The sequence below is a fragment of the Ricinus communis genome, chromosome 3, assembly GCF_019578655.1.
Source record: "Ricinus communis isolate WT05 ecotype wild-type chromosome 3, ASM1957865v1, whole genome shotgun sequence".
NCBI classification, from domain to species: Eukaryota; Viridiplantae; Streptophyta; class Magnoliopsida; order Malpighiales; family Euphorbiaceae; genus Ricinus; species Ricinus communis.
Window position 1 is genome coordinate 27,117,398 of NC_063258.1, and position 19,777 is coordinate 27,137,174.

A 19,777-nucleotide genomic window follows, 5' to 3' on the forward strand; every position below is an offset into this window, starting at 1 on the left:
CATTATATCAATTAATCAGGGTATTACTTCTAAACTTTACTAATTTAATTTTTGATTAATTTTTCTACACATACTTTCATATTTTTATTTACTTCTTTTCAATTGCTCACAATATAAATGAATAAAATTTTAAAATGTAAAAGAGACTAATAAGTATTTATGATGCATCTCAAACACTGGACAAAAACACAACCTAATATTCGACCATAATTGCTAGCCATAGGGCCTGAATTTTACTTTACTTGGTTGGGATTGATTAGGGCTTTTAACCTTATACATGGCCTGGTAACAACAAAGTAAGAAAATGTGTAGAATACTAATTACATATGCTTAAAAGTCTTTAAACACACACATCATTGCTAATTACATATGCTTAAAGCCTTTTAATCACACCACATTACCTTTCTCTCATTTCCCTTCCATTGTCACCAGCTTCACTGCATCCAGCTTTGTCCTCAAAGAGAGACCCAATCTCTTCTAAAGTCTTGCCTTTCGTCTCCGGCATATACACATAAAAGAATAGTGTACCAACCACCATTATTCCAGCAAGCACAAAAAACACACCCCCAAAAGTGATTTTCTTGGCTAAGGTCAAAAACGTCATTGACACCACCCCACTCACCAACCGGTTCACTGATATGGCCAAGCCGGAGCCTTGAGCCCGTAGCCTCAAGGGAAATATTTCGGAAGAATAAACCCATGTGATAGGTCCGAGCCCAATAGAGAAGCAAGAAACAAATGCACAAACGGCCACTATACACATGACGATAGCCCAGAGAGGTCTGTGGTCAGGATTCTCAAGAAACTTAGACCCCGAGCCCAAGGCGACCAGCGAAACCGCCATGCCAGAGGTGCCCAACAACAAAAGTGGCCGTCTTCCGAATCGATCAAGATAAAGAGCAGATACCAAAACAAAGAAAGTCTTGGAGAGGCCCATTATCACATTAACACCAAATAACACTTTCTTCTTGTGAATTCCTGCTGCCTTGAATACTTCAGGACAGTAATATATGACAGCATCATTACCTGAAGCTTGCATAAAAAAGTTAATACCTATAGCTGCTACAAGCATTCTGCGAACCGGCCTAGATGGCCTCAATAAAAGCTCTTTCCAAACACCTTGTCCATGCCAACTTGAAGAACCTGAACCTTCTTCTCTGTTGCCTAAACTAGAAGCTGCTTGTGTTATTTCAGCAAGTCTAGACTCAGCTTCTTCTGTGCTATCCGATACTTTAACCAAAACCCTTTTTGCCTCATCTACTCTACCTTGGATTACAAGCCAACGTGGCGACTCTGGCATCGCTATAACCCCAACACCAATTAGTATAGAAGGGATAGCCGCAAGACCTAACATTACCCTCCAGTTAATGTGTATTGGAAGACCTGACAATGCATAGTTTAGTATGTAGCCTAAAAGAATGCCAAAAACTATGAAAACTTCAGGGAGAGAAGTAAGGAAGCCACGGGTCATTGCAGGAGAGAGCTCCGCAGAGTAGACAGGTGCAATCATAAGGGAGTAACCGACACCGATGCCGGCGACAACGCGACCGGCCACGAGAAAGGGATAAGATGGCGCTAAACCCATTAGAAGTGCGCCTATTAGAAATGTTGCAGCGGCTAAGACTATCGTGTAACGCCTGCCTATGTAATCTGATGTTTTTCCTGAAGCTAATGAGCCGATAAGTGAACATACATTTAGTATACCCACCAAAATCTCTACTTGTGTTGATGTGATTTTCAAGTTCTCTCTGATGAATAGTACAGCACCACTCATCACACCAATATCTGTGCACAATTTAACGACAACGAATTTAAATTACTTATAATTAAAGAAACCCAAAAACAAAAAGCAAACGAAATTGGACATACCGTAGCCTAACAATATAGAATTAGTGGAAGCCAAGAGCGCACAACCAAAAGCATATATGTTGAGACGAGTCTTTTTAGGTGAAGGAACAGTTTCTGATATTTTGGGTTCTTCAGATTCAACCTCAATGGCATCCATGAGAATGCGTTTATTTATTTTTTCTTCTGGAAAGAAAAATCGTCTGTGTTATTGGTTGAGATGGGTATTTTGATGGAGCGAAGAGAAAGGCGAAAGAGGGGGGTATTAGGTGAAACTAAGTGAGAGAGTGAAGGGCTATGGAGTCGTTAGTTTGTTCGGTTGTAGAAAGAGAAACAAATTGAAAGGAGTAAAAAATCCATCATAATAGAGATACAGAACACGTTTAAATGCGGATAATATTTCACATTTATCGCTGTGAGGTGGACTCTGGACCTAATCTAAACGTAATATCTGGATGGATTTGGTTTTGCAAGGCAAAGGCACATTTGTAGCTTCTACTTGGTCTTTTTGTTTTTGGGTAATGACAACTTCACTCGTTTGCCATGACTAGAGTTGAGTCTGTTGGAGAACAAAATCAACTGCCCTTCTTCTTCTAGTTTACAGACAAACATAATATTAATTGAGATGATTATAGTTTATAAGGAAAACACTGGAATTAGTAGAATTTGATTTTTATTACCATTCGAAGAGATAATATTAATTAGGACAGCAATTCATTTTTATGAAAGTGGTAAAGTAGCCTTGGTAGCTTTTCTAATCCCCCTTGGAACTAGAGCCACACTACTCTTTTGTAGATTTCTGATCTTTTCTTTTATATATATATATATATATATATATATATATATATATATATATATATATATATCTTTGTTCTTTTTTTTTTTCTGTTTTCAAATTTTCAGCCTCTTTTACAGCTTTCACAGTTATGTGTTTTCTTGTGTATTAGAGAAGAGTGTTTCTCGGTGACCATTTTTGGCCGGAAAAACTGGCACAAAGCTGTGCTTTTTAAGCACTTGTGAACAGCCATTCACTTCTTTCTGGGTTTTCTTTTTCTTTTAAAGAAAAAAAATAGAAAAAGAAAAAGAAAGGATGGTGATTTGATTATGGTTTACAAGATAGAAATAAAAACTAGAAAAGCACTTTTGCTGTCACTGAAAGCAATGGACATGCAAGACGAGTGGCACTGAAAAGTACCTTGGCCATATAATATTTCTACCAAGTCAATGTGCGCATGGAAAGGGAATTCATTTATTTGGGGCCATGACAAAGATCCTTGGCAAAGACTGTGTGCTGCGGAATATAGACAGGGACATGCACTAGTTCTGTTTTTGAAGCTCAGAATCCAATGGAACTTATTTTAATAACAAAACCATCTGTAAAACAGAATAAACAATGTATATTGTTGCTCTTCCAACCTATAAATACAACAATATCTTAAATAATAAAAATATATTATACAAGAATGAATGGACTATACTGTACATGTACACACTGGACACAAATTTTCAAATGTTCAATTATGCACTTCTAAATATCAACTCATATACACCTTAACAGTTCCTCGCATGACAGATTCGTCACATTTCAACCCTAACAACTTACAGAATCCCAAAGTTAATCCGATGTACTACCAAGTTCTGAGGTTGACGAGGTGTTTACCTCCAATTCCATATTGGAATTTGTTTTTCATTTTCAATTGGGTCACGTTTTCATGGATTAGGAAACAAAATGTCTTTCATTCTCAGGGATTTTATCTTCAAAGAGAGAACCGATCTCTTCCAAGGTTTTGCCTTTGGTTTCAGGTAAAAAGAAATAAAAGAAAATTGTACCCACTACCAGAATTCCTGAAAGTGCAAAGAACATTCCACCAAAAGAAATAAGCCTGGAAATGCTGAGAAATGTCATGGCCACAATCCCACTCACCAATCTGTTGACTGATATTGCCAAGCTTGTACCTTGGGCCCTTAACCTCATAGGAAAAATCTCTGATGAGTAGACCCAAGTGATTGGACCAAGCCCAATTGAAAAGAAAGATACATCAGCACATACAGCCACTATACACAATGCAATGGCCCATAATGGCTTGATATCGCACTGTTGAAGATACTTTGATCCCAGGCCCAAGGCAGCCAATGCAACAGCCATCCCAGTTGTGCCCAATAACAAAAGCGGCCTCCTCCCAAACCTGTCCAAGAAAAGAGCAGACACCAAAACAAAGAATGTTTTGGCTATTCCCATGATGATTGTTACACCTACAAGCTGTTGTCTGCTCTGAATTCCAGCATCCTTGAACACTGCAGGAGTGTAATACATGACAGCATCATTCCCTGAAGCTTGCATAAAGAAGTTAACTCCAATAGCAGAAATAAGAATCCGGCGGATGGGGCGAGATGGTTCAAACAACAACTCCCTCCAAGCACCCTGCCCACGCCAATTGCTTGAAGCAGCTCCATGAGTCAAATCCTTTGCAGCTTTAATCATTTCTGTTAATCTCAATTCTGCTTCTTCTTCAGATTCTGATGTTCTGGCCAAAACCTTCTTCGCATCACCAAACCGGCCTTTCATGACTAGCCAACGAGGGGATTCAGGCATCACCATCACACCTAAAGCAACAATTATAGCTGGGAAAGCTGCAAGTCCAAGCATTAGTCTCCAATTTTTGTCGTTTGGAAGACCCGATAAAGCATAGTTGGAGACATAACCGAGTAGAGCCCCGACATTGATGAAGACTTCAGGAAGGGAAGATAGGAAGCCTCGAGTTATGGCTGGGGAGAGCTCTGCAGTATAGACTGGAGCAATCATTAGGGAGTAGCCAACACCAATGCCAGCCACTACCCTTCCAGCCATTAGAAATGTGAAGGACGGTGCCAGTCCCATTAAAATTGCACCAATAAAAAATGTGGCAGCAGCCAGGACAATAGTATAACGTCTGCCGATATAATCAGAAGTTCTACCTGATGCAAGAGATCCGATCAATGAACATACATTAAGGCAACCTACCAAGATCTCCACTTGTGTTGATGTGATATGGAGGTCGTCCCTGATGTAGAGCACTGCACCACTCATCACTCCAATGTCTGAACATAACAACTAAGATCATTATTCCTTCTGTGATGGGATCTAATGGTTTTAAATTTTCTCTCCTTTGATTCTGTATGTTAAGTTTGAAAATTACAAGCAGAAAGGGAAAGTTTCAATAAACTCACCATAGCCCAAGAGAACAGAATTTGTGGAGGCTAAAACGGCACCAGCAAAAGCATACTTGTTGATGTGAGTCTTTCTTTGAGCTGGAGCACCAAGTGCTGCTTTGTGTTTTAGGGATTCACCTTCAGCAGCATCCTTGTGCCACACCCTATTTCTTCTCTCAGGTTTCAAATCTATTTCTGAAGGCAATGAAGATGCGAAATCAGGAAGCGGGTGGTAGTTGCCATGTTTGTCTGATTCGAGAGTAGAACTGAATTGCATAACTGGAAAATTGATTGCCAAGAAAAAGAAAGAACTGATATTCAGATATACATAGCTTTAAATGGCTAAACTCAATTGAACTTAATCTGTACATTCAATTATATGCTCCACTTAAAAATTTGATGGAAAAACAAAAATACATGTTTATATTCTGTCTCTCAGAAAGGTGGACACTGGTACAAAAGAAAGCACCTTTTTCCCCTTTTCAAAGCCACTTTGTCAGAGGGATGCAGTCCAGGCACTTCCTCACAAGCTTATAGCTCAGAAAAGAGAGAATTGAAATGGACCTACCTATCCAACAGCACTTACCTCCACATTCTCTAATTACATTGTCAACTTAACAAGCATAAAAAGCAAAAACAGAGATCTATAATAGTTATATTTTTCTGAAAAAATTGTTTTAAGGAGGTTGTGGGGCATACATAACAGCACCTAACATAGAAAGGTCAATAATAAGTACACGCTTTTTTCTATCTTCTGCTTGATTATTCGTGTTCAATATGATAGCTATCTAGTAATATTTCCATTAATCCTACGCAAGATTTTGGGAGACCTTTGAGTACCCAAAATCTTTGGACAGTGTGTGGAAGAGGACACTATCTGGCTGAAGGTGACCAATGTTTTGATGTCCTAACCCTACGAGGCGACGAACAATAATTACAGCATCAGTATGAACACATACCTCAAAGAGAATATGCGCCTTAAGGTAGGGCCAGAAGAAGCAAGTCCCTTTCTACAAAGACTTAATGAAATCCAGGTGTCCTATTCTTTTTTCTTTTATTCTTCTTTAACCCGCCATTAACCATTTTGCTTTCACTATTCACAGTTCTTGTGCAGATAGCATAAAATCGTTCTATATGTATCTTATTTTCCACCAGTTCCATTCTCATCTTATTCATTTTTCTGGAAAATCCCATCTTTTACATCTCTCATTGACCATAAAAAATAATACATCATGATAAATCAAAGATCAAAAACACATACATGCACACAGATAGGCATGAACTGCAACAGCCAAACTTATCACTGGCATCCAGGAAAATTTTGTAATTTAAAGCGACAAGAAATATCAAAATTTGGAGTCCAGCCAATACAAGAAGAATCAAGAATCTTCTGGACATGATGGAAATCCCTAAAAGAGAATCACAATTTTTTGAAGTCATACACATGGTTCCAATATCATATTCCTTTTCATTATCTTTTTATTTGGTTAGGAATTACAACTTGAGGGATAAGTGAAGAATTTGCGTGCAATCAGCAACTGCCACTTGTGTATTTTCTATAATTTGTACAGCTAATGCTTCTAATCATAATCCAGATTATGTATGACAAACGATTTTGCTGTATAAATACTCGGGTTATGTTTCTGTTCTTTCCTTCCTATCTCAAATTTGAGGTCAAAGGCATCCTTGCTTGAATTATAAAAGTGCTAGAGAGATGAGCTGTATCATGTTGTGCTTGATTTATATTATTCTCTATGCTAAGGCTGAATTATGGAGAAGAACAAGAAAATATAAGTTTCTATGTTTCATTTTTTAATCAAGACGAGAGACAGCAGACTACCAAGGGCCAGTAAAAGACAAACAACTGATTATCTTTTTTCTCTTTCCTTTTTTTAATTAATTTTTTTCTTTCCTTTTGGGTTACAACAAATAAGGGGAATTGAAAGAGATCATTGTACCTAAACCAAATTCCCACTAACACAGATTATTTGTTTAACTTCATAAAAATTGAGGTTTATTTCACTAAGTTATCTACTTGTTAATATGATTGGACGAAGATGATAAAGCAAAAAACTTCTCTAGCAAAGCATGACAGCCCTAAATCTCTGCTGTTCATTTCCATCCAATCAAAGCACATTTGCCTAACCAGATAAACGTTTTCAAGTATTAGTATTTAGTTAATTTTTTTTAATTACCAACGTTCTTATGATTCTTGGACCATAATAGTCATTGATGGCCTTTTTTTTTTAACCACTTTAAGGCTGCATCTATTAAGCACATCCCAAATCTTATTAGTTTATGCCCATCAATTAAAGTTAAGTTTTAAGGAATTAAAGATAAGTCCAACATATTATCTGGTTTTTCTAATTTCTTCTATCCTATTCAAACTTCTCAGATAAAGTTTTTTTTTTTCTGCATCTTTTGTCCACTAATGGCAAAACATATTATATCATCATGGCAAGCTCGGCAAAGAGCCACGTCTTTTTCTCTATTTAAATATTACATGTCGTGTAAGACATAAAGTAGCGCTTTAATATAATCCTCCATCTTAAGACAGAATTTAAAAACAAAATAATAATCATTCCGAAATGGTTGATAATCCTTGAACCAGCAATAATTGCATATTTCTATTTGTTGCAAAAACCAAAAGACAGTATGTATTAGCACACACCTGGAAGACCCGACCAAAAATGCATTCCAAATCCCAGCCAACTACCTTTTAATTTTGTTTTAGATCACCAACCCCTAACCATTCTAATGAGTCCTAAATTCTTTCCTGCCCAGTCTCAGATCTCGCACCTGAAAGTATAAATCTTGAAACAATGCTTCTTAGAAAAAGATAATATGTCAATACGATAAAGTTAAATTATCTTATTGATTTACAACAGTAGGAAAGTTGCTAAGGGATGATATGAGAAACACCAAACAAAAAGAGAAGGCCAAGAACTGAGATTAAGATGGCAAAGAAAGCAATTTGTAGCAATGTGAGTTGTTCTTGAGTATACATACCTGATGCTTCCTCTGGCTGAACCAGAATTCAGTAAACCATGCAGTGAACAAATTGGAAGGACAAGAAAGACTTCAACCCTTGCATTTGTTCTTGAAGTTTTGAACCATTGCTATATCAAAGTCTCAAATGCTTTTTGCTCTTGCAGAGATCTTGTGGCATCTCTAAAGATGCAATCATATTAAAGCTTAAGAATGCATAAATATATGGATATAAAAATGCCGTGTAGGGAACTATTTTAAATGACTTTCCAAATGCTTACCAATTTCCAGGAAGACACATAATTGTTTATCTCCAATCACTTAATTTTAGCACATACTTGAAATCTCCTAGGATTGTTTTCCCATAATAACACCATAATGCAATACCTGTAATGAACTCCGAAATTCAATAAAATCACGTGGAAAAGACTCGCATAAAAGAAAAGGCCACAAATTTGTTGGCACCAACCCGCTTTCTCATTGCCAATTAGTTTTACACAGTTAATGATTAAGACATCGGCTTCTAATAGTACCAAAGGGACACCAATTAAGAAGAAGGGAAAGGGTTGGCGGAGGAGGGAAGAGGACCCATCAAATGAAGAATAAATAATGAGCTGTTAAGGGAGTCCAAACTGAAATTTTGGAGGGGTCAAATAAAATATTTTAGAAAAACTAATAAGAACACAATTAAAATTTAGAAAAATTAAAAGGGCCAAACCGAAAATCTCAAGAAAACTATAAAGATCAAACTAAAACTTTGAAAACTTAGGGAGGCTTCAACCAAAATAAATAAATATATATATATATATATATTTGGGAGGCCATGTCCTAACAAGCAGAATAAGATGATACCGGTCCAAGTCTAGAAGAATCATGCCTACAAAAATTGCAAAAGCCACCTTTTTTTTCCTTTCTCTCAGTTAGGTTTTAATTTTAAATTACAGGGAACTCCCATCGTTAGGGCTTATGAACACAAAAAAAAAAAAAAACAAAAAAAAAAAACAAGAAACTAATGGAACGGAATTTCGGATGATTCTGTCCAAAACTTCCCATACCAATATCATAAGACCAGTTACCTTTCTCCAAATTATGCTGTAACATACTTTATTAAGCCAAAAAGAAGGAAAATTTGCAATCACGACAAAGAACGAAAATGTGTCTAAATTCAAGAAAGTATTATAACATAACAACAAAATAAATAGAAAAACCTATCAGAGAAATACAGTTCCATAAAGAAAAATGTATCAAAGAGATTCCATGATCACTCACTAAAGCAAAACCAAGAAAGGAAGCATTCCAACACCCAAATGTCAAAGAAAAAACAAACAGAAGATTGCATTGAAAAAATTAAAATGGGATGACCTCTGTTTGTGGATTCTTTGGTGATCAATTGATGAACCTTCCATTTTTCGAAACTTCTCAAAAATAGCAAAGGCCTCGAAGGCTCGAATACAGCTTTATCTCGTTGTTTCTGTGGCGACACGTTTATAGATTTAGTTTCTCATCCACGAAAGCGACGTCGCTTCTACTGGGTGTATGAATTGCTTGTTTCTTGCTGTACTTGACATGTGTCATGGTTACTGGAAGTTTAACACCTGTATCACAAACCACATCACCGATGGAACCCAACACTTGTATTAGAAACAACAATTATCACTTCACTTCCTCACTCTGCTTGTAACTGCAAACAAAATGGTAATATGGACGTGTCGTGTTGCTTTCGTCTAAACTGCGAAGTAGTACTTTTTTTCTGCAACTGAAGATTGTGTCTTTTTTTAGAAAAAGAAACTGTGGACAGGGAAAAGGAACAGCAAGCTTTGGGAAGAGAAGGAACAAAACGGATACGCTATGCTTGAAGTTTTCATCTCCAGAAGAGCCGTTGCGGTTCTTGTGGATCCCCTGCAGCTCGTATCAGAAGTGTAAAGCCTTTTCTTATAATGTTTATTCTTTTATGGTAAAGATAAAATATTTTGTTTGTATTGATGTGTTTTCTGGAATTGGTTTAGATAACTGGAGTAAGAAGGCTACTCCGAGGAAGACCACAGGAACAGGAAGGATGAGGTATCTGAAGTATGTTACCATAAGACTCGAGACCAATTTTAGAGAAGGTATTATTTTTTCCACCATGGCATTAAGTAATGTCATTTTGTTGCCTAGAGATTGTTTTTGCAATGTCTCCTACTGTTTCAAGTCGTTTTTCAGGTACTCTGACGGCTCCAAGGAAGAAGGGTGCCACGCCATCTTCTTAAAATCTACGTTGAATTCTGCTTCTTCCCTGTTTTTGTATCAGGATTTTGCCTCTTTCCTGCTTAGTTCAGTTTTCATGTCTGATAGATGTAAAATATATATATATATATATTACGCAAGCTATGACCGTATCAGGTCCAAATTTGCTCAATTTGTGAAAAAGAACCGATACTTCAAAGCATGCTATACTTGACACGGGAAAGGGAAAAAAATAGTTAAAATCAAGAGGGCTCGTTGACTCTAAACAAATACATTTTTTATCTGTTAAACTTAGTTTGACAATATTTACAGAAGCAAAGAGAGAAGTATCAATGAGTAACATATTGATTAACTTGATAAGCAATCTGTGAGATCCAATTCGCCGTAGTGCCAAAAAAGAGCTCCCAAAACCAAAGATCTATTGCAAGGACTGTTGAAAATATCAGCAATGCCAAAGTTTGGTAGCGATTCAATGGCCAACCCGATACTTGTGCCATTCTTGTCAGGAATGGGAAGGAAGTGCTATTCAAGCGTCGTTGCCTGATAGACCAAGCTGTTATCCATTGCACTTCTGATGGGATCAAGTCAAATTCCTCTCGCAAGCGCCTTCCCAAGTCCGGCATGTGGCCGCCACCATACAGTACAGCAATCTTATTGTGGCCGTCATTAATTGCTCTTTTAAGTGCCTCCATTGCTGCCTTGTTCCTCTCGCCAATGATCACTGATTTCTCTTCCATATCCGTTGTCACTTGCGTGAACCTTCATGGATATGCCCCAGTGAAAAGCTATTATTCTCGACGAAGCAGCAAATATAAAGATTTTGCATTTTCACGTGTTATATAGAAGCAAAGCTTGATCAAGGTAACAAATGATAAAGTTCCAAGGTTTCACATATGCCATAATTTTCCGTCGAAAACTACCTAATTCCAAATTCCACTTCCAAAATCTACCAGAAAAGGCAGCATGGGCTAAATGGTTAATATCACAGTCTAGAAGCTGGGCAATCTCATATTATGTGAAGTCACTATGATGAATGGTAGCACTTACTCAGATGTTAGTCGCTTTGCTAGGAAAAGCTTCATTGCAGCACCAAAGTCAAGCCTAGACAATGCTTCTAGCTCTGGATATTCTGATGCCTGACTCCCCACATCACAAACACCTCCAATGATGAGAAGGCCTACAAGTGGCATTGGAAGTACACGAGAAGCCCATAGAAGTTTGGATCTCCAGGGACCAAGTTCTGCTGGAATTGAAGTAGACTGCACCATGGCTTTTGTTGATCTGATTGTCATATCTCTCGCAAATGTAAAGAAACTCTCTCCTTTTTCATGCTGAAAAAAGTTGAATTTAACATCAGATCTATACTTTACTCGCAAATTCAATCCTCTCTTCATGTTCCAAAATATGAAAGTCAACTAACCCAGCAAAAAAGGCAGTACGGATTCACTCTTAAGATATGACAAGGTTAAATTGACAATTTAATCTTCAAGTGACATCTACAACCATTGTTGGCAAGTATCAAGAACAATCTCTTCATTCATATAAACTTCGGAGCAATCTTGAAAAGGAACTCAACTTTGAACAGAAGAGACAAGAGAGCTAAGAAGTAAAAATTGCCAAAAGAAAAAGTGTCTTTAACATATATTCATTTCAACAGTTGTATATTACCTCCATATACAACTGTAGGCAAGTATATTCTCCTGCATTTCATCAATTAAAAATAATGTTTACCTGAAGTAGCTTGAAGGTCTCATAGTCAAGATCTGCGTGATACCAATTTTCAGCCTGGTAATCAAGACAGTCTAACTGGAAATCAAGCATAAGGATTCGAGCCATCTGTCGCTGAATAAACCCTATAATGTTAAATCCTCTTGAACGTGAACTTCTCAGCCTTTTTATAGCAGCAGGGTCTCTTCTATTCTCTAATATCTCCCTACTAGCCACCATCTCATAGAGGACACAATCATAGGGCTCAAGTTCCTTCTGGAGTGTAGTGAAGTAACTACACACAGGAAATCACATCATTCAAACTCGCATAATAAAGGAAAAACAACAGTAGGTGGCAAATGTATACAGGAGGCTTCCCAATACTGGAAACAAATCCGAATTGCAAATTATGGTTATCCTCGAGACAATTGACAGTACAAGCAAAAAAACTAAAAGCCAATTAGGCAATTATGCAGCTCAAAAAGAATATAAGGCAATTATGCCATGTTGCAATACCGTACTTAAATTTAAACAAATGCAATGGAATTAATTACAACAACAAAACACAAAAATAACCCAAATTGACAAAACAAAAACAAAAACATACTCTTTATCTGCAATGTGAATGGTGGAAACCAAATCAACCTGCTCCAACCCAAAAAAAGAAAAAACAAAACAAAAACAAGCAAAAGAATTACTACCCCATAATTAAATAAATCAAACACATTGAAACCAAACCAAAACTATTTGAAACCATAGTATTAGTACCCGAAGAAAAGGGTTGAGAAGAGACCAAGGGAACCTCTTTTTGTAACTAACAAGAGCAGTCTGCAATTCTCCCTTACTTGTATCAGTACCTCTTTTAAATCTCATGAAATCAGCAATTGAATTGTTTTGAGAAAACTGGTCGGTGGAGTCATCTTCAATGGACTGACTATTATTATTGGAAGAAGAAGAGAAAGCTACGATATTTATTAAAGATGATGTATGAGAAAAACGCAAAGAAGCAAACTTGGGTTGTTTCGATAATGATTTAAGATTGGATTTGGAGTCATTGCTATGATTTGAAGGAAAGGAATATGTAGAAGGGAGTATTGAGGGTGAACTGGAGGAGACCACCATGCTCGCTTCTCTCAGAGTGAGAAAGAAGAGGGAAGATATGGGTTTATTTGTTTGTTTACCAAGAAATTATCGGATTTTTTCTGGTTACTGAATAGCCACACTTTCCTTGTAAAGAGCTAACAGCGTACACATTTTTTATTTTCATTTTGTCAGGATATATATATAGTTTTAAAATTTTAAATTTTTTTTATATATATAGTTAATTTTTAACACATAAAATTATCATTTTATTACGTGTACTACTTTTGACATATACAATTTAAGCTTATATATAATTTTATAATTTTTTTATTAATTTATTCATCAATAAATATAATTTCTAATTAAATACCGACTCTAATTCTAATAAATAAAATATTAATTATATTTTAATATTATATTAACTAATAAATAATATTTTAATAAAATAATAATATTAATTCTATTCTAAAAATAGTAGTTCTAATATTATATTTAACTATTCTAATTAGATAATAATATTAAATCTATTCTAAAAAAATAATATAATTATTATTTTAATATTATATTAATTAATAAATTAATTTTTTAATTAGATAATAATTTTAATATAGAAAATTATATTTTTAATATTATTATTTAATAATAAATTTAATTATATAATACATTCTTAATTTTAAAAAATATAAATATAAATTATATTGATATATTAATTTTTAATATTAAAGTTAATTAATAAATAATTTTATATTATTAATATTAATAAAAATCTAAAATTTAAAAAAATTTAAAATATTTGAAAATAATTAGTAATAATAATTTTTAATATTTTATTATTTTAACTTGTATGCAAGACTTAGAAATATATTATTAATATTATCTAAATGCTAAACTTCTTTTATTTTTCTAAACTCTAGCAAAATTAGGATTTTATTGACTTCCCAATAAAAAAAAAAAGATAAAAAGTAAAAACCTTTCGAATGACGTTCAATTTTAGTCCTATTAGAATATTGAAGTTAGATTTCAATTAATAAGAAATCTTAAACAAATAAGAATTCATCAACAAAAAAATTAAGAGATGTGTTTTATTAGAATATAAAATCACTACACTTCACTTAAATTAGAAAGAGAAGTTATTATAATTATGCAAAAGGTATAGATTCACCCTTAACTTTTTTATTAATCTCAATTAAACTTTTAAATTTTAAGTTGGAATATTTAAATTTTTAAACTATATAATACGAAACAATTAGATCCCTTTATACAATTTTGTTACTATTGTTGTTAACTCTTTTGACAAAAGGTATAAATAATTCTCTAAACTTTTGAATAAATATCAATTAAGTACTTAAGTTTTAAGTTAGTACAATTAAATATTTAAATTAAATAATACAAGATAATTAAACCTCTTTATGTAACTCTATTACTACTATGGACACTTATTTTTATTGATAATAATCCACATAAAATAACAAGCAATAGTATAAAGACACCAAGATTATAAATTCTATTTTTTTATATTTCTAAAAAAAATACAAAAACCAAAATAATCATTCTAACAAAAAAAAAATCTAGGTGTGAAAAATAAAAAGGTTTCATTTTTTTCAATTGAAATTTTAATCTTTTAATTTAAGAGTTTAGTTGATTCATTTTATAGTTTAAAGACTTAATTGAAATTTAATCAAAAAATTTAAAAATTATCGATACCATATAAAAATCTAATTATTCCGTATTATTTAGTTTAAGGGTTTAATTATTCCAATTTTACTTAAAATTTAAAGACTTAGTTAAAATTCAGCTAAAAGTACCTTTTGCTTCACAATTAAAAAGGAACTCCAAATGTTTAATAATGAATTACTATAAAAAAAAAATAAAAAATAATGGGAAAGCCATAGTTTTACAACTTACGACGAAACGAAAAGATCTTCCTGTATCTACATATCAAACAATCAAATGAATGAATTTAATAAAATAGGAGGGTTTAAATTATTGCATTCATATCATAATTGATGACAATTTGCAGGAAAATGCATGCGTATAGAACTTTGAGCAATAACTAACTTGTCAAACCCTGATTTATGGGAACACTGCCAAATTTAAGGCACATGAAAGTTAACCTCCGAACCCGCTACCAAAATTATTACTGCAGCTTCTTTCTTCTTTCTTCTCCTTATAATTTCCCTATCCTCTTCATTGTGATAATAGCCTAAGACCGGCTTCCAAATCCTCCAAGGTGATGGTACGTAGTTCCTCTGTATCTATACAGTCGAAATCAAGCCTCGAGTCCAAATTCTCTCTAGCATTAACTAGCATTGTATCTGCTAAACCTCCATTCATCTCCTTCCTCTGCTTTTCTGTTGTTTTTCTCTCTATCAGCTTTGCAATGGCTTCCATACTGCATTTTGAATGTAAATTGAATCCATAAAGCAAACCATCCTCTTCTTGATTATTCATCTTGATATGAATGATCTTGGCTAAATCTTCAGGAGTGAAGTCATCAAACTGGAAAAACTTTGTAACCCTTCTACAAAAGCCTTCATTAGAAGCTATTACGCGTTTCATTGGTTTGCTGTACCCAGCAAATATGACCACAACTTTTCCAATATCCATGACAGACATAATCTCTTCCAAAGCTTCTAACCCATAATCCTTATCATCTGCTTTCTGCATGGGTATAAGCCTATATGCTTCATCGACAAAAAGAATTCCACCCTCAGCTTCTTTAATCTGCACAAGAGTCATAGATTAATTTGCTGCAAGAAAGTAATTCTATTGTGTCTGCCAATAAAAATAGTTAGAAACATCACTAGTCTACCTTTTTCCTAGTCTTTGGTCCTGTGTGACCAACAAATTCACCAACCAAATCCGTGCGTTGTACTTCTGTTACCCTGTCAGTAGGTAGAATTCCCACCAGATGGAGTAATCTTCCAAGTATACGAGCTACCATGGTCTTACCTGTAGAACAACAGTGATATGCATGTCTCAGCTACTTGATCAATGAGGGATTTTGAAAAATAAAAACAACTAAAATTATACTTCTGAAAGCATAGCTGGAAGACAATCAATAACTGGATGTAATCTAGTACTTCTCAAAAGAAAAAGAGAAGCTGGGTTTAGAAAAGAAAGTGAAAGACATACTAAATTGCATCATAGGAGTTTTTTTTTCTTTTTGTGATAAGACAATTGTGGAATGTAACTAAGTCTGCCTTATAGCACCACACAGACAGCTCAGGAAAATTAGATGGAGATATGTAGCACTTATTTTACAATCATGAAAGTGCAACAAGGAATATCCATATGAACTATTTGGACTATGGTTTACAAAAAGAAATTGGCCGGAAACCATGAAAAGCTTCCGAAAAAGAGAAGAAAAAAGAAGGGGACATTTGTTCAGTTCAAAAGTAATGCACTGTGGGGATTCTGAAACACTTGCCAAAAAGAACTCATGGTTGTAAAACAACAGTAGACATCATAAGAAAGTCCACAACAATAAGGGAGCGAGTTGCATAGAAGCAGTAAAGAGAAGGCCAGTACAATACGGCATATCAAGCAATATCATCATTATTAATCTGACCAACAGTTACCTGTTCCAGGATTTCCCAAGAAAGCCATATGAGGAGGTCTTCTCACTCCCACTTTTAGCCCAAGGGCCATGCGCCTCTCATCCAAAAGCATTCCCTTTGCCCATTTCCTCAGTTGTATCTTAAGTTCATGCAATCCCACTATATTAGATAATGCATTTTCTAGTTCTTCCATCTTAGCTTTTGTTTCACTACAAGCTTCAAGTGCTCTTCTCTTTCTCTGCTCATCAATATGCCACTGTAATAGTTGCCGCAGTTTCTCGCTTCCTGGACCTCGTGAGAGATGATTCATAGGTGTCATGCCCTCCTATAATAAGGTTACAAAAATCATCACTAGTCAATGACGGATTAAATTGAAACAAAATGGAAAAGTAAAAGCCATGGATATAAGAAGTACATTATCCTTAGCACTGCAATCGGCATTATACTCGAGCAATGTCTTAACAGTTGAGAAGTCGTCTGATCTGATCGAGTACCATACAGCAAGGTGTAATGGTGCCATTCCATTCTGCATGAATATGGACAAAAAGTAAATGAAATTTAAATTAGGAGAAGAGCCCTTTTGCATTTGCTATTCTTAGTTTTAAAGCAAATAAAAAAAATTCAGATGAAAAAGAGGCCAAGAAGATGCACATTTGCTTTGGATTCGACAAAAGCGCCATGAGCAAGAAGTAATCTTGCAGCTTCATTGCATCCATTCTTCGCTGCCATGTGTAGTGGAGTTTCACCATACTGCATAGTTCACAATATGAGTACTCAGTTTGGATCAAACAAATTGATGAAGAGAAGCTTATATACATTTAAAAAGCAGATATTAAACGACTGGCAAAACTAGTTCAAGAAAATTAATATTATTCTGCATACCATATTCTTGGCTTCCAATTCAACCTTCTCTGGTCCTTGCCATTCAAGCAGAGTTTTAACTATCTCAGCCCTGTTGTTACCAGCAGAGACATGAAGTGGAGTTTGTGCCATCTGCAGTTAAAACAAATGAACTTATAACTTACTATGAAAAAGAAGCAACTAAGCAGGAACATACATGCTCTTTATGTTAACTCTTATTACACAATGTCACATTTTGCATTCAATTATCACTTTAACTTCGGCAAAGATTGGAGACAAGATACAAAACAACAAATAATATTCTGATAAAGGTAGATGAGGTTCAAGAAACTTCTTCCTTCCTCTCGCAATTAAACTGATGCCACAAGTTTGTAAGTAACTATCTTCAACCTGCTCATCTAAGGACCCACCCTAATCCCTCCACATTTCTACAAACCATTCAGCTAGTCAATTCCTTTTACCATTCTTGTAGACATCCATCTATAGATAAACTATACAAGGTTATCCTAAATATGCCATTTCCAGATTCTCCATAAATTACGAGAAATCAAATGAAAAACAACGTCAATTCGCCCATCCCCAAATATTCATAATCGATCTAGCATCCTCAATGATGACGATGGAAACTGCATTTTCCTAATTGTTTACTGTTTGAAGTCTAAATCCAACTATACTCTATCTCAATAAACATATCAGATGTGCATGCTAAATGAAAAGAATCATGAAGAAAACAAAATTGGATTAACGTGTGGCCATCACAATTCTCTCCCATAAAAAGAGAATTAAAGAAAAGATGCAGACCCATCAAATTTTAGCAAAGACTGGTTCTAGAAGTACAGCCAAGGGGTGTAACAAGCAACAAAATAGATCCAATTTCAAACACAAGTACAGCAAAAAAGAAATTGATTAAAAGAACCGCAAAACCCATTGACCGAAATTCAACAAAAATCTGACGAGGTCCTTTCTTTTTCATAATCCACCCCTAAAAGAACATCCTTTTGAACAACCTCATAGAAAATACAACAAAACAAACTTCTGTAAGAAAAAAAAAAAAAAACTAAAAAGAAAGCAAAGACTTTTACATTACAAAATACATAATCAATAAATGGATCTTACAACAGGGTTTCGTTCATTGAGAAGAGAAGGGTTGACACGGAGTAGCTTTTGGAAGGCAAGAAGATCACCAGACTGGGCAAAGCCATGAATGGTGGTGACCTGTTTAGAAGATCTGGAGCGTTGATCGTAATGGGAAGCCTCCATTTACAGTTTCTATGGGCAGCAGTTGCTGTTTCGTGGTGCCTTCTTCTCTCCCACACGAGAAATGGGAGAGAGAGAGAGAAATGCAGGGACGAGTTTTTTCTGTGGTGAGTCTTTGGCGGTCACAATTTGTAAAATGCAATTCTTTCTTTAGTCAAAATTCTTACACTGCTTTCTCTTTCTCTCTCATTTATTTATCATTCTTTCTTTTTTTATCCGTGAATTCACTGTTTATAACCTTTTTTTTTTTTTTCCCACGTAACATATTCATATTTACTAATTGAGCCATCCACAATTGTTCCATTCATTAAAGACCAGCACCTCTGGTGGATAATATAATAAAAATAATAATTTTTTATATTAATCATAAAATTATTCTTTTTCTTAAACTAATCATAAAATTCTTCTACAGACAATGTTTATTGTATTTGTTTTAAAACCCAGATTTCGGTTTGCTTTCGTCAGGCATTGCGTGCCAACAGAGAGGAATGAGCTGTTGGCTTCCAGAGTCCAAAGGAGAGCTTAATAGCTAACCAGCACCCCTGAATGCTGAGCTGGCAGACCTCCAAAGTTCCAAAATCCATATTAATTTTGCTGAATACATAACATAATGCAGCAGTGAGGGATGATGATTGCTGCTTCATAAGCAATTCACAATTTGACTGTAAATATAATACTAACAATGATTAATTTCAGGTCTTTTATTATATGCATGTTCACTTAAGACACCCTGGCTATTACAACGACCATCAAATAATTCTTCATCACCATCATAATCTCAAGGTTTGTTTCTAAGAAATGCTAATGGGGTGTGCGCGGGAATGCTTGCACATGCATGATGATACTTGATAGTACACTTATATAAGTTTTTATTTGAACTGTACAAAGGATTAAAGGGCATTTGTCCTACCTGCCTAGGCCCATGGCCATGTCCTACCCACACCATCTGATGATTTCTTGGGCCTAGAGGTAAAATCCTCAAGCTCCAGCCCAAAAACTTAAGAAAGTATACTTTGCTTGCGATTATAGCTAATGACAAACCTATGACTTGAACATTATCT

At 35.0% G+C, this 19,777-nt stretch overlaps 4 protein-coding genes and 1 long non-coding RNA gene across 13 annotated transcripts; 1 reads left to right on the plus strand and 4 right to left on the minus strand.

Moving 5' to 3' along the window:
• Window positions 1-197: 197 nt before the first annotated feature.
• Window positions 198-2,461, minus strand: LOC8268369 (polyol transporter 5). The gene is made up of 2 exons (XM_002514257.4): window positions 1,870-2,461; window positions 198-1,785 (listed from the first exon to the last, which is right to left on the minus strand). The coding sequence occupies exons 1-2, from the start codon at window positions 2,003-2,005 to the stop codon at window positions 398-400; spliced, it is 1,524 nt and encodes a 507-aa protein (XP_002514303.1). The 5' UTR covers window positions 2,006-2,461; the 3' UTR covers window positions 198-397.
• A 761-nt stretch (window positions 2,462-3,222) lies between these two features.
• Window positions 3,223-9,516, minus strand: LOC8268368 (polyol transporter 5). 9 transcript variants are annotated; one of them, XM_048371766.1, is made up of 7 exons: window positions 9,385-9,516; window positions 8,304-8,409; window positions 8,044-8,205; window positions 7,706-7,847; window positions 5,053-5,313; window positions 4,801-4,923; window positions 3,223-4,635 (listed from the first exon to the last, which is right to left on the minus strand). In XM_048371766.1, exons 4-7 carry the CDS (start codon window positions 7,728-7,730, stop codon window positions 3,563-3,565), a joined length of 1,482 nt encoding a protein of 493 aa, XP_048227723.1. In that variant the 5' UTR covers window positions 7,731-7,847; window positions 8,044-8,205; window positions 8,304-8,409; window positions 9,385-9,516; the 3' UTR covers window positions 3,223-3,562. The 9 variants fall into 9 exon arrangements, with proteins under 9 accessions (XP_048227723.1, XP_048227721.1, XP_015571772.2 ...); XM_048371764.1 differs by having other exon boundaries at window positions 3,223-4,677; XM_015716286.3 differs by having other exon boundaries at window positions 3,223-4,923; window positions 7,706-7,833.
• A 71-nt stretch (window positions 9,517-9,587) lies between these two features.
• On the plus strand, window positions 9,588-10,420 carry LOC8268367. Its single transcript, XR_001534886.3, has 4 exons — window positions 9,588-9,717; window positions 9,802-9,941; window positions 10,029-10,130; window positions 10,225-10,420. It is a non-coding gene; the product is annotated as an uncharacterized LOC8268367 (long non-coding RNA).
• Window positions 10,421-10,503: 83 nt separating this feature from the next.
• LOC8268366 lies at window positions 10,504-13,208 on the minus strand. The gene is made up of 5 exons (XM_002514254.4): window positions 12,724-13,208; window positions 12,563-12,600; window positions 11,980-12,250; window positions 11,296-11,579; window positions 10,504-11,007 (listed from the first exon to the last, which is right to left on the minus strand). Exons 1-5 carry the CDS (start codon window positions 13,075-13,077, stop codon window positions 10,578-10,580), a joined length of 1,377 nt encoding a protein of 458 aa, XP_002514300.2. The 5' UTR covers window positions 13,078-13,208; the 3' UTR covers window positions 10,504-10,577.
• A 1,789-nt stretch (window positions 13,209-14,997) lies between these two features.
• LOC8268365 (protein CfxQ homolog) lies at window positions 14,998-18,918 on the minus strand. The gene is made up of 7 exons (XM_002514253.4): window positions 18,576-18,918; window positions 17,481-17,591; window positions 17,250-17,348; window positions 17,014-17,124; window positions 16,620-16,923; window positions 15,851-15,990; window positions 14,998-15,762 (listed from the first exon to the last, which is right to left on the minus strand). The coding sequence occupies exons 1-7, from the start codon at window positions 18,717-18,719 to the stop codon at window positions 15,226-15,228; spliced, it is 1,446 nt and encodes a 481-aa protein (XP_002514299.2). The 5' UTR covers window positions 18,720-18,918; the 3' UTR covers window positions 14,998-15,225.
• Window positions 18,919-19,777: the final 859 nt, after the last annotated feature.

What these genes read in the sequence shown, in the direction of transcription:
- LOC8268368 (XM_015716286.3), bottom strand. Translation starts at nt 7,730, where the DNA reads ATGCATTTTTGGTCGGGTCTTCCAG. An exon ending in TTTTTGGTCGGGTCTTCCAG is followed by an intron (nt 5,314 to 7,705) that starts GTGTGTGCTAAT and finishes TCAATTTTCCAG; the next exon opens with TTATGCAATTCAGTTCTACT. An exon ending in TTCTGTTCTCTTGGGCTATG is followed by an intron (nt 4,924 to 5,052) that starts GTGAGTTTATTG and finishes TGTTATGTTCAG; the next exon opens with ACATTGGAGTGATGAGTGGT.
- LOC8268369 (XM_002514257.4), bottom strand. Translation starts at nt 2,005, where the DNA reads ATGGATGCCATTGAGGTTGAATCTGAAGAACCCAAAATATCAGAAACT. An exon ending in TTCTATATTGTTAGGCTACG is followed by an intron (nt 1,786 to 1,869) that starts GTATGTCCAATT and finishes AATTGTGCACAG; the next exon opens with ATATTGGTGTGATGAGTGGT.
- LOC8268365 (XM_002514253.4), bottom strand. Translation starts at nt 18,719, where the DNA reads ATGGAGGCTTCCCATTACGATCAACGCTCCAGATCTTCTAAACAGGTC. An exon ending in CTTGGGAAATCCTGGAACAG is followed by an intron (nt 15,991 to 16,619) that starts GTAACTGTTGGT and finishes GTTGTTCTACAG; the next exon opens with GTAAGACCATGGTAGCTCGT. An exon ending in GACCAAAGACTAGGAAAAAG is followed by an intron (nt 15,763 to 15,850) that starts GTAGACTAGTGA and finishes ACTCTTGTGCAG; the next exon opens with ATTAAAGAAGCTGAGGGTGG.
- LOC8268366 (XM_002514254.4), bottom strand. Translation starts at nt 13,077, where the DNA reads ATGGTGGTCTCCTCCAGTTCACCCTCAATACTCCCTTCTACATATTCC. An exon ending in AGACCTTCAAGCTACTTCAG is followed by an intron (nt 11,580 to 11,979) that starts GTAAACATTATT and finishes AACTTTTTTCAG; the next exon opens with CATGAAAAAGGAGAGAGTTT. An exon ending in GCAAAGCGACTAACATCTGA is followed by an intron (nt 11,008 to 11,295) that starts GTAAGTGCTACC and finishes ATATCCATGAAG; the next exon opens with GTTCACGCAAGTGACAACGG.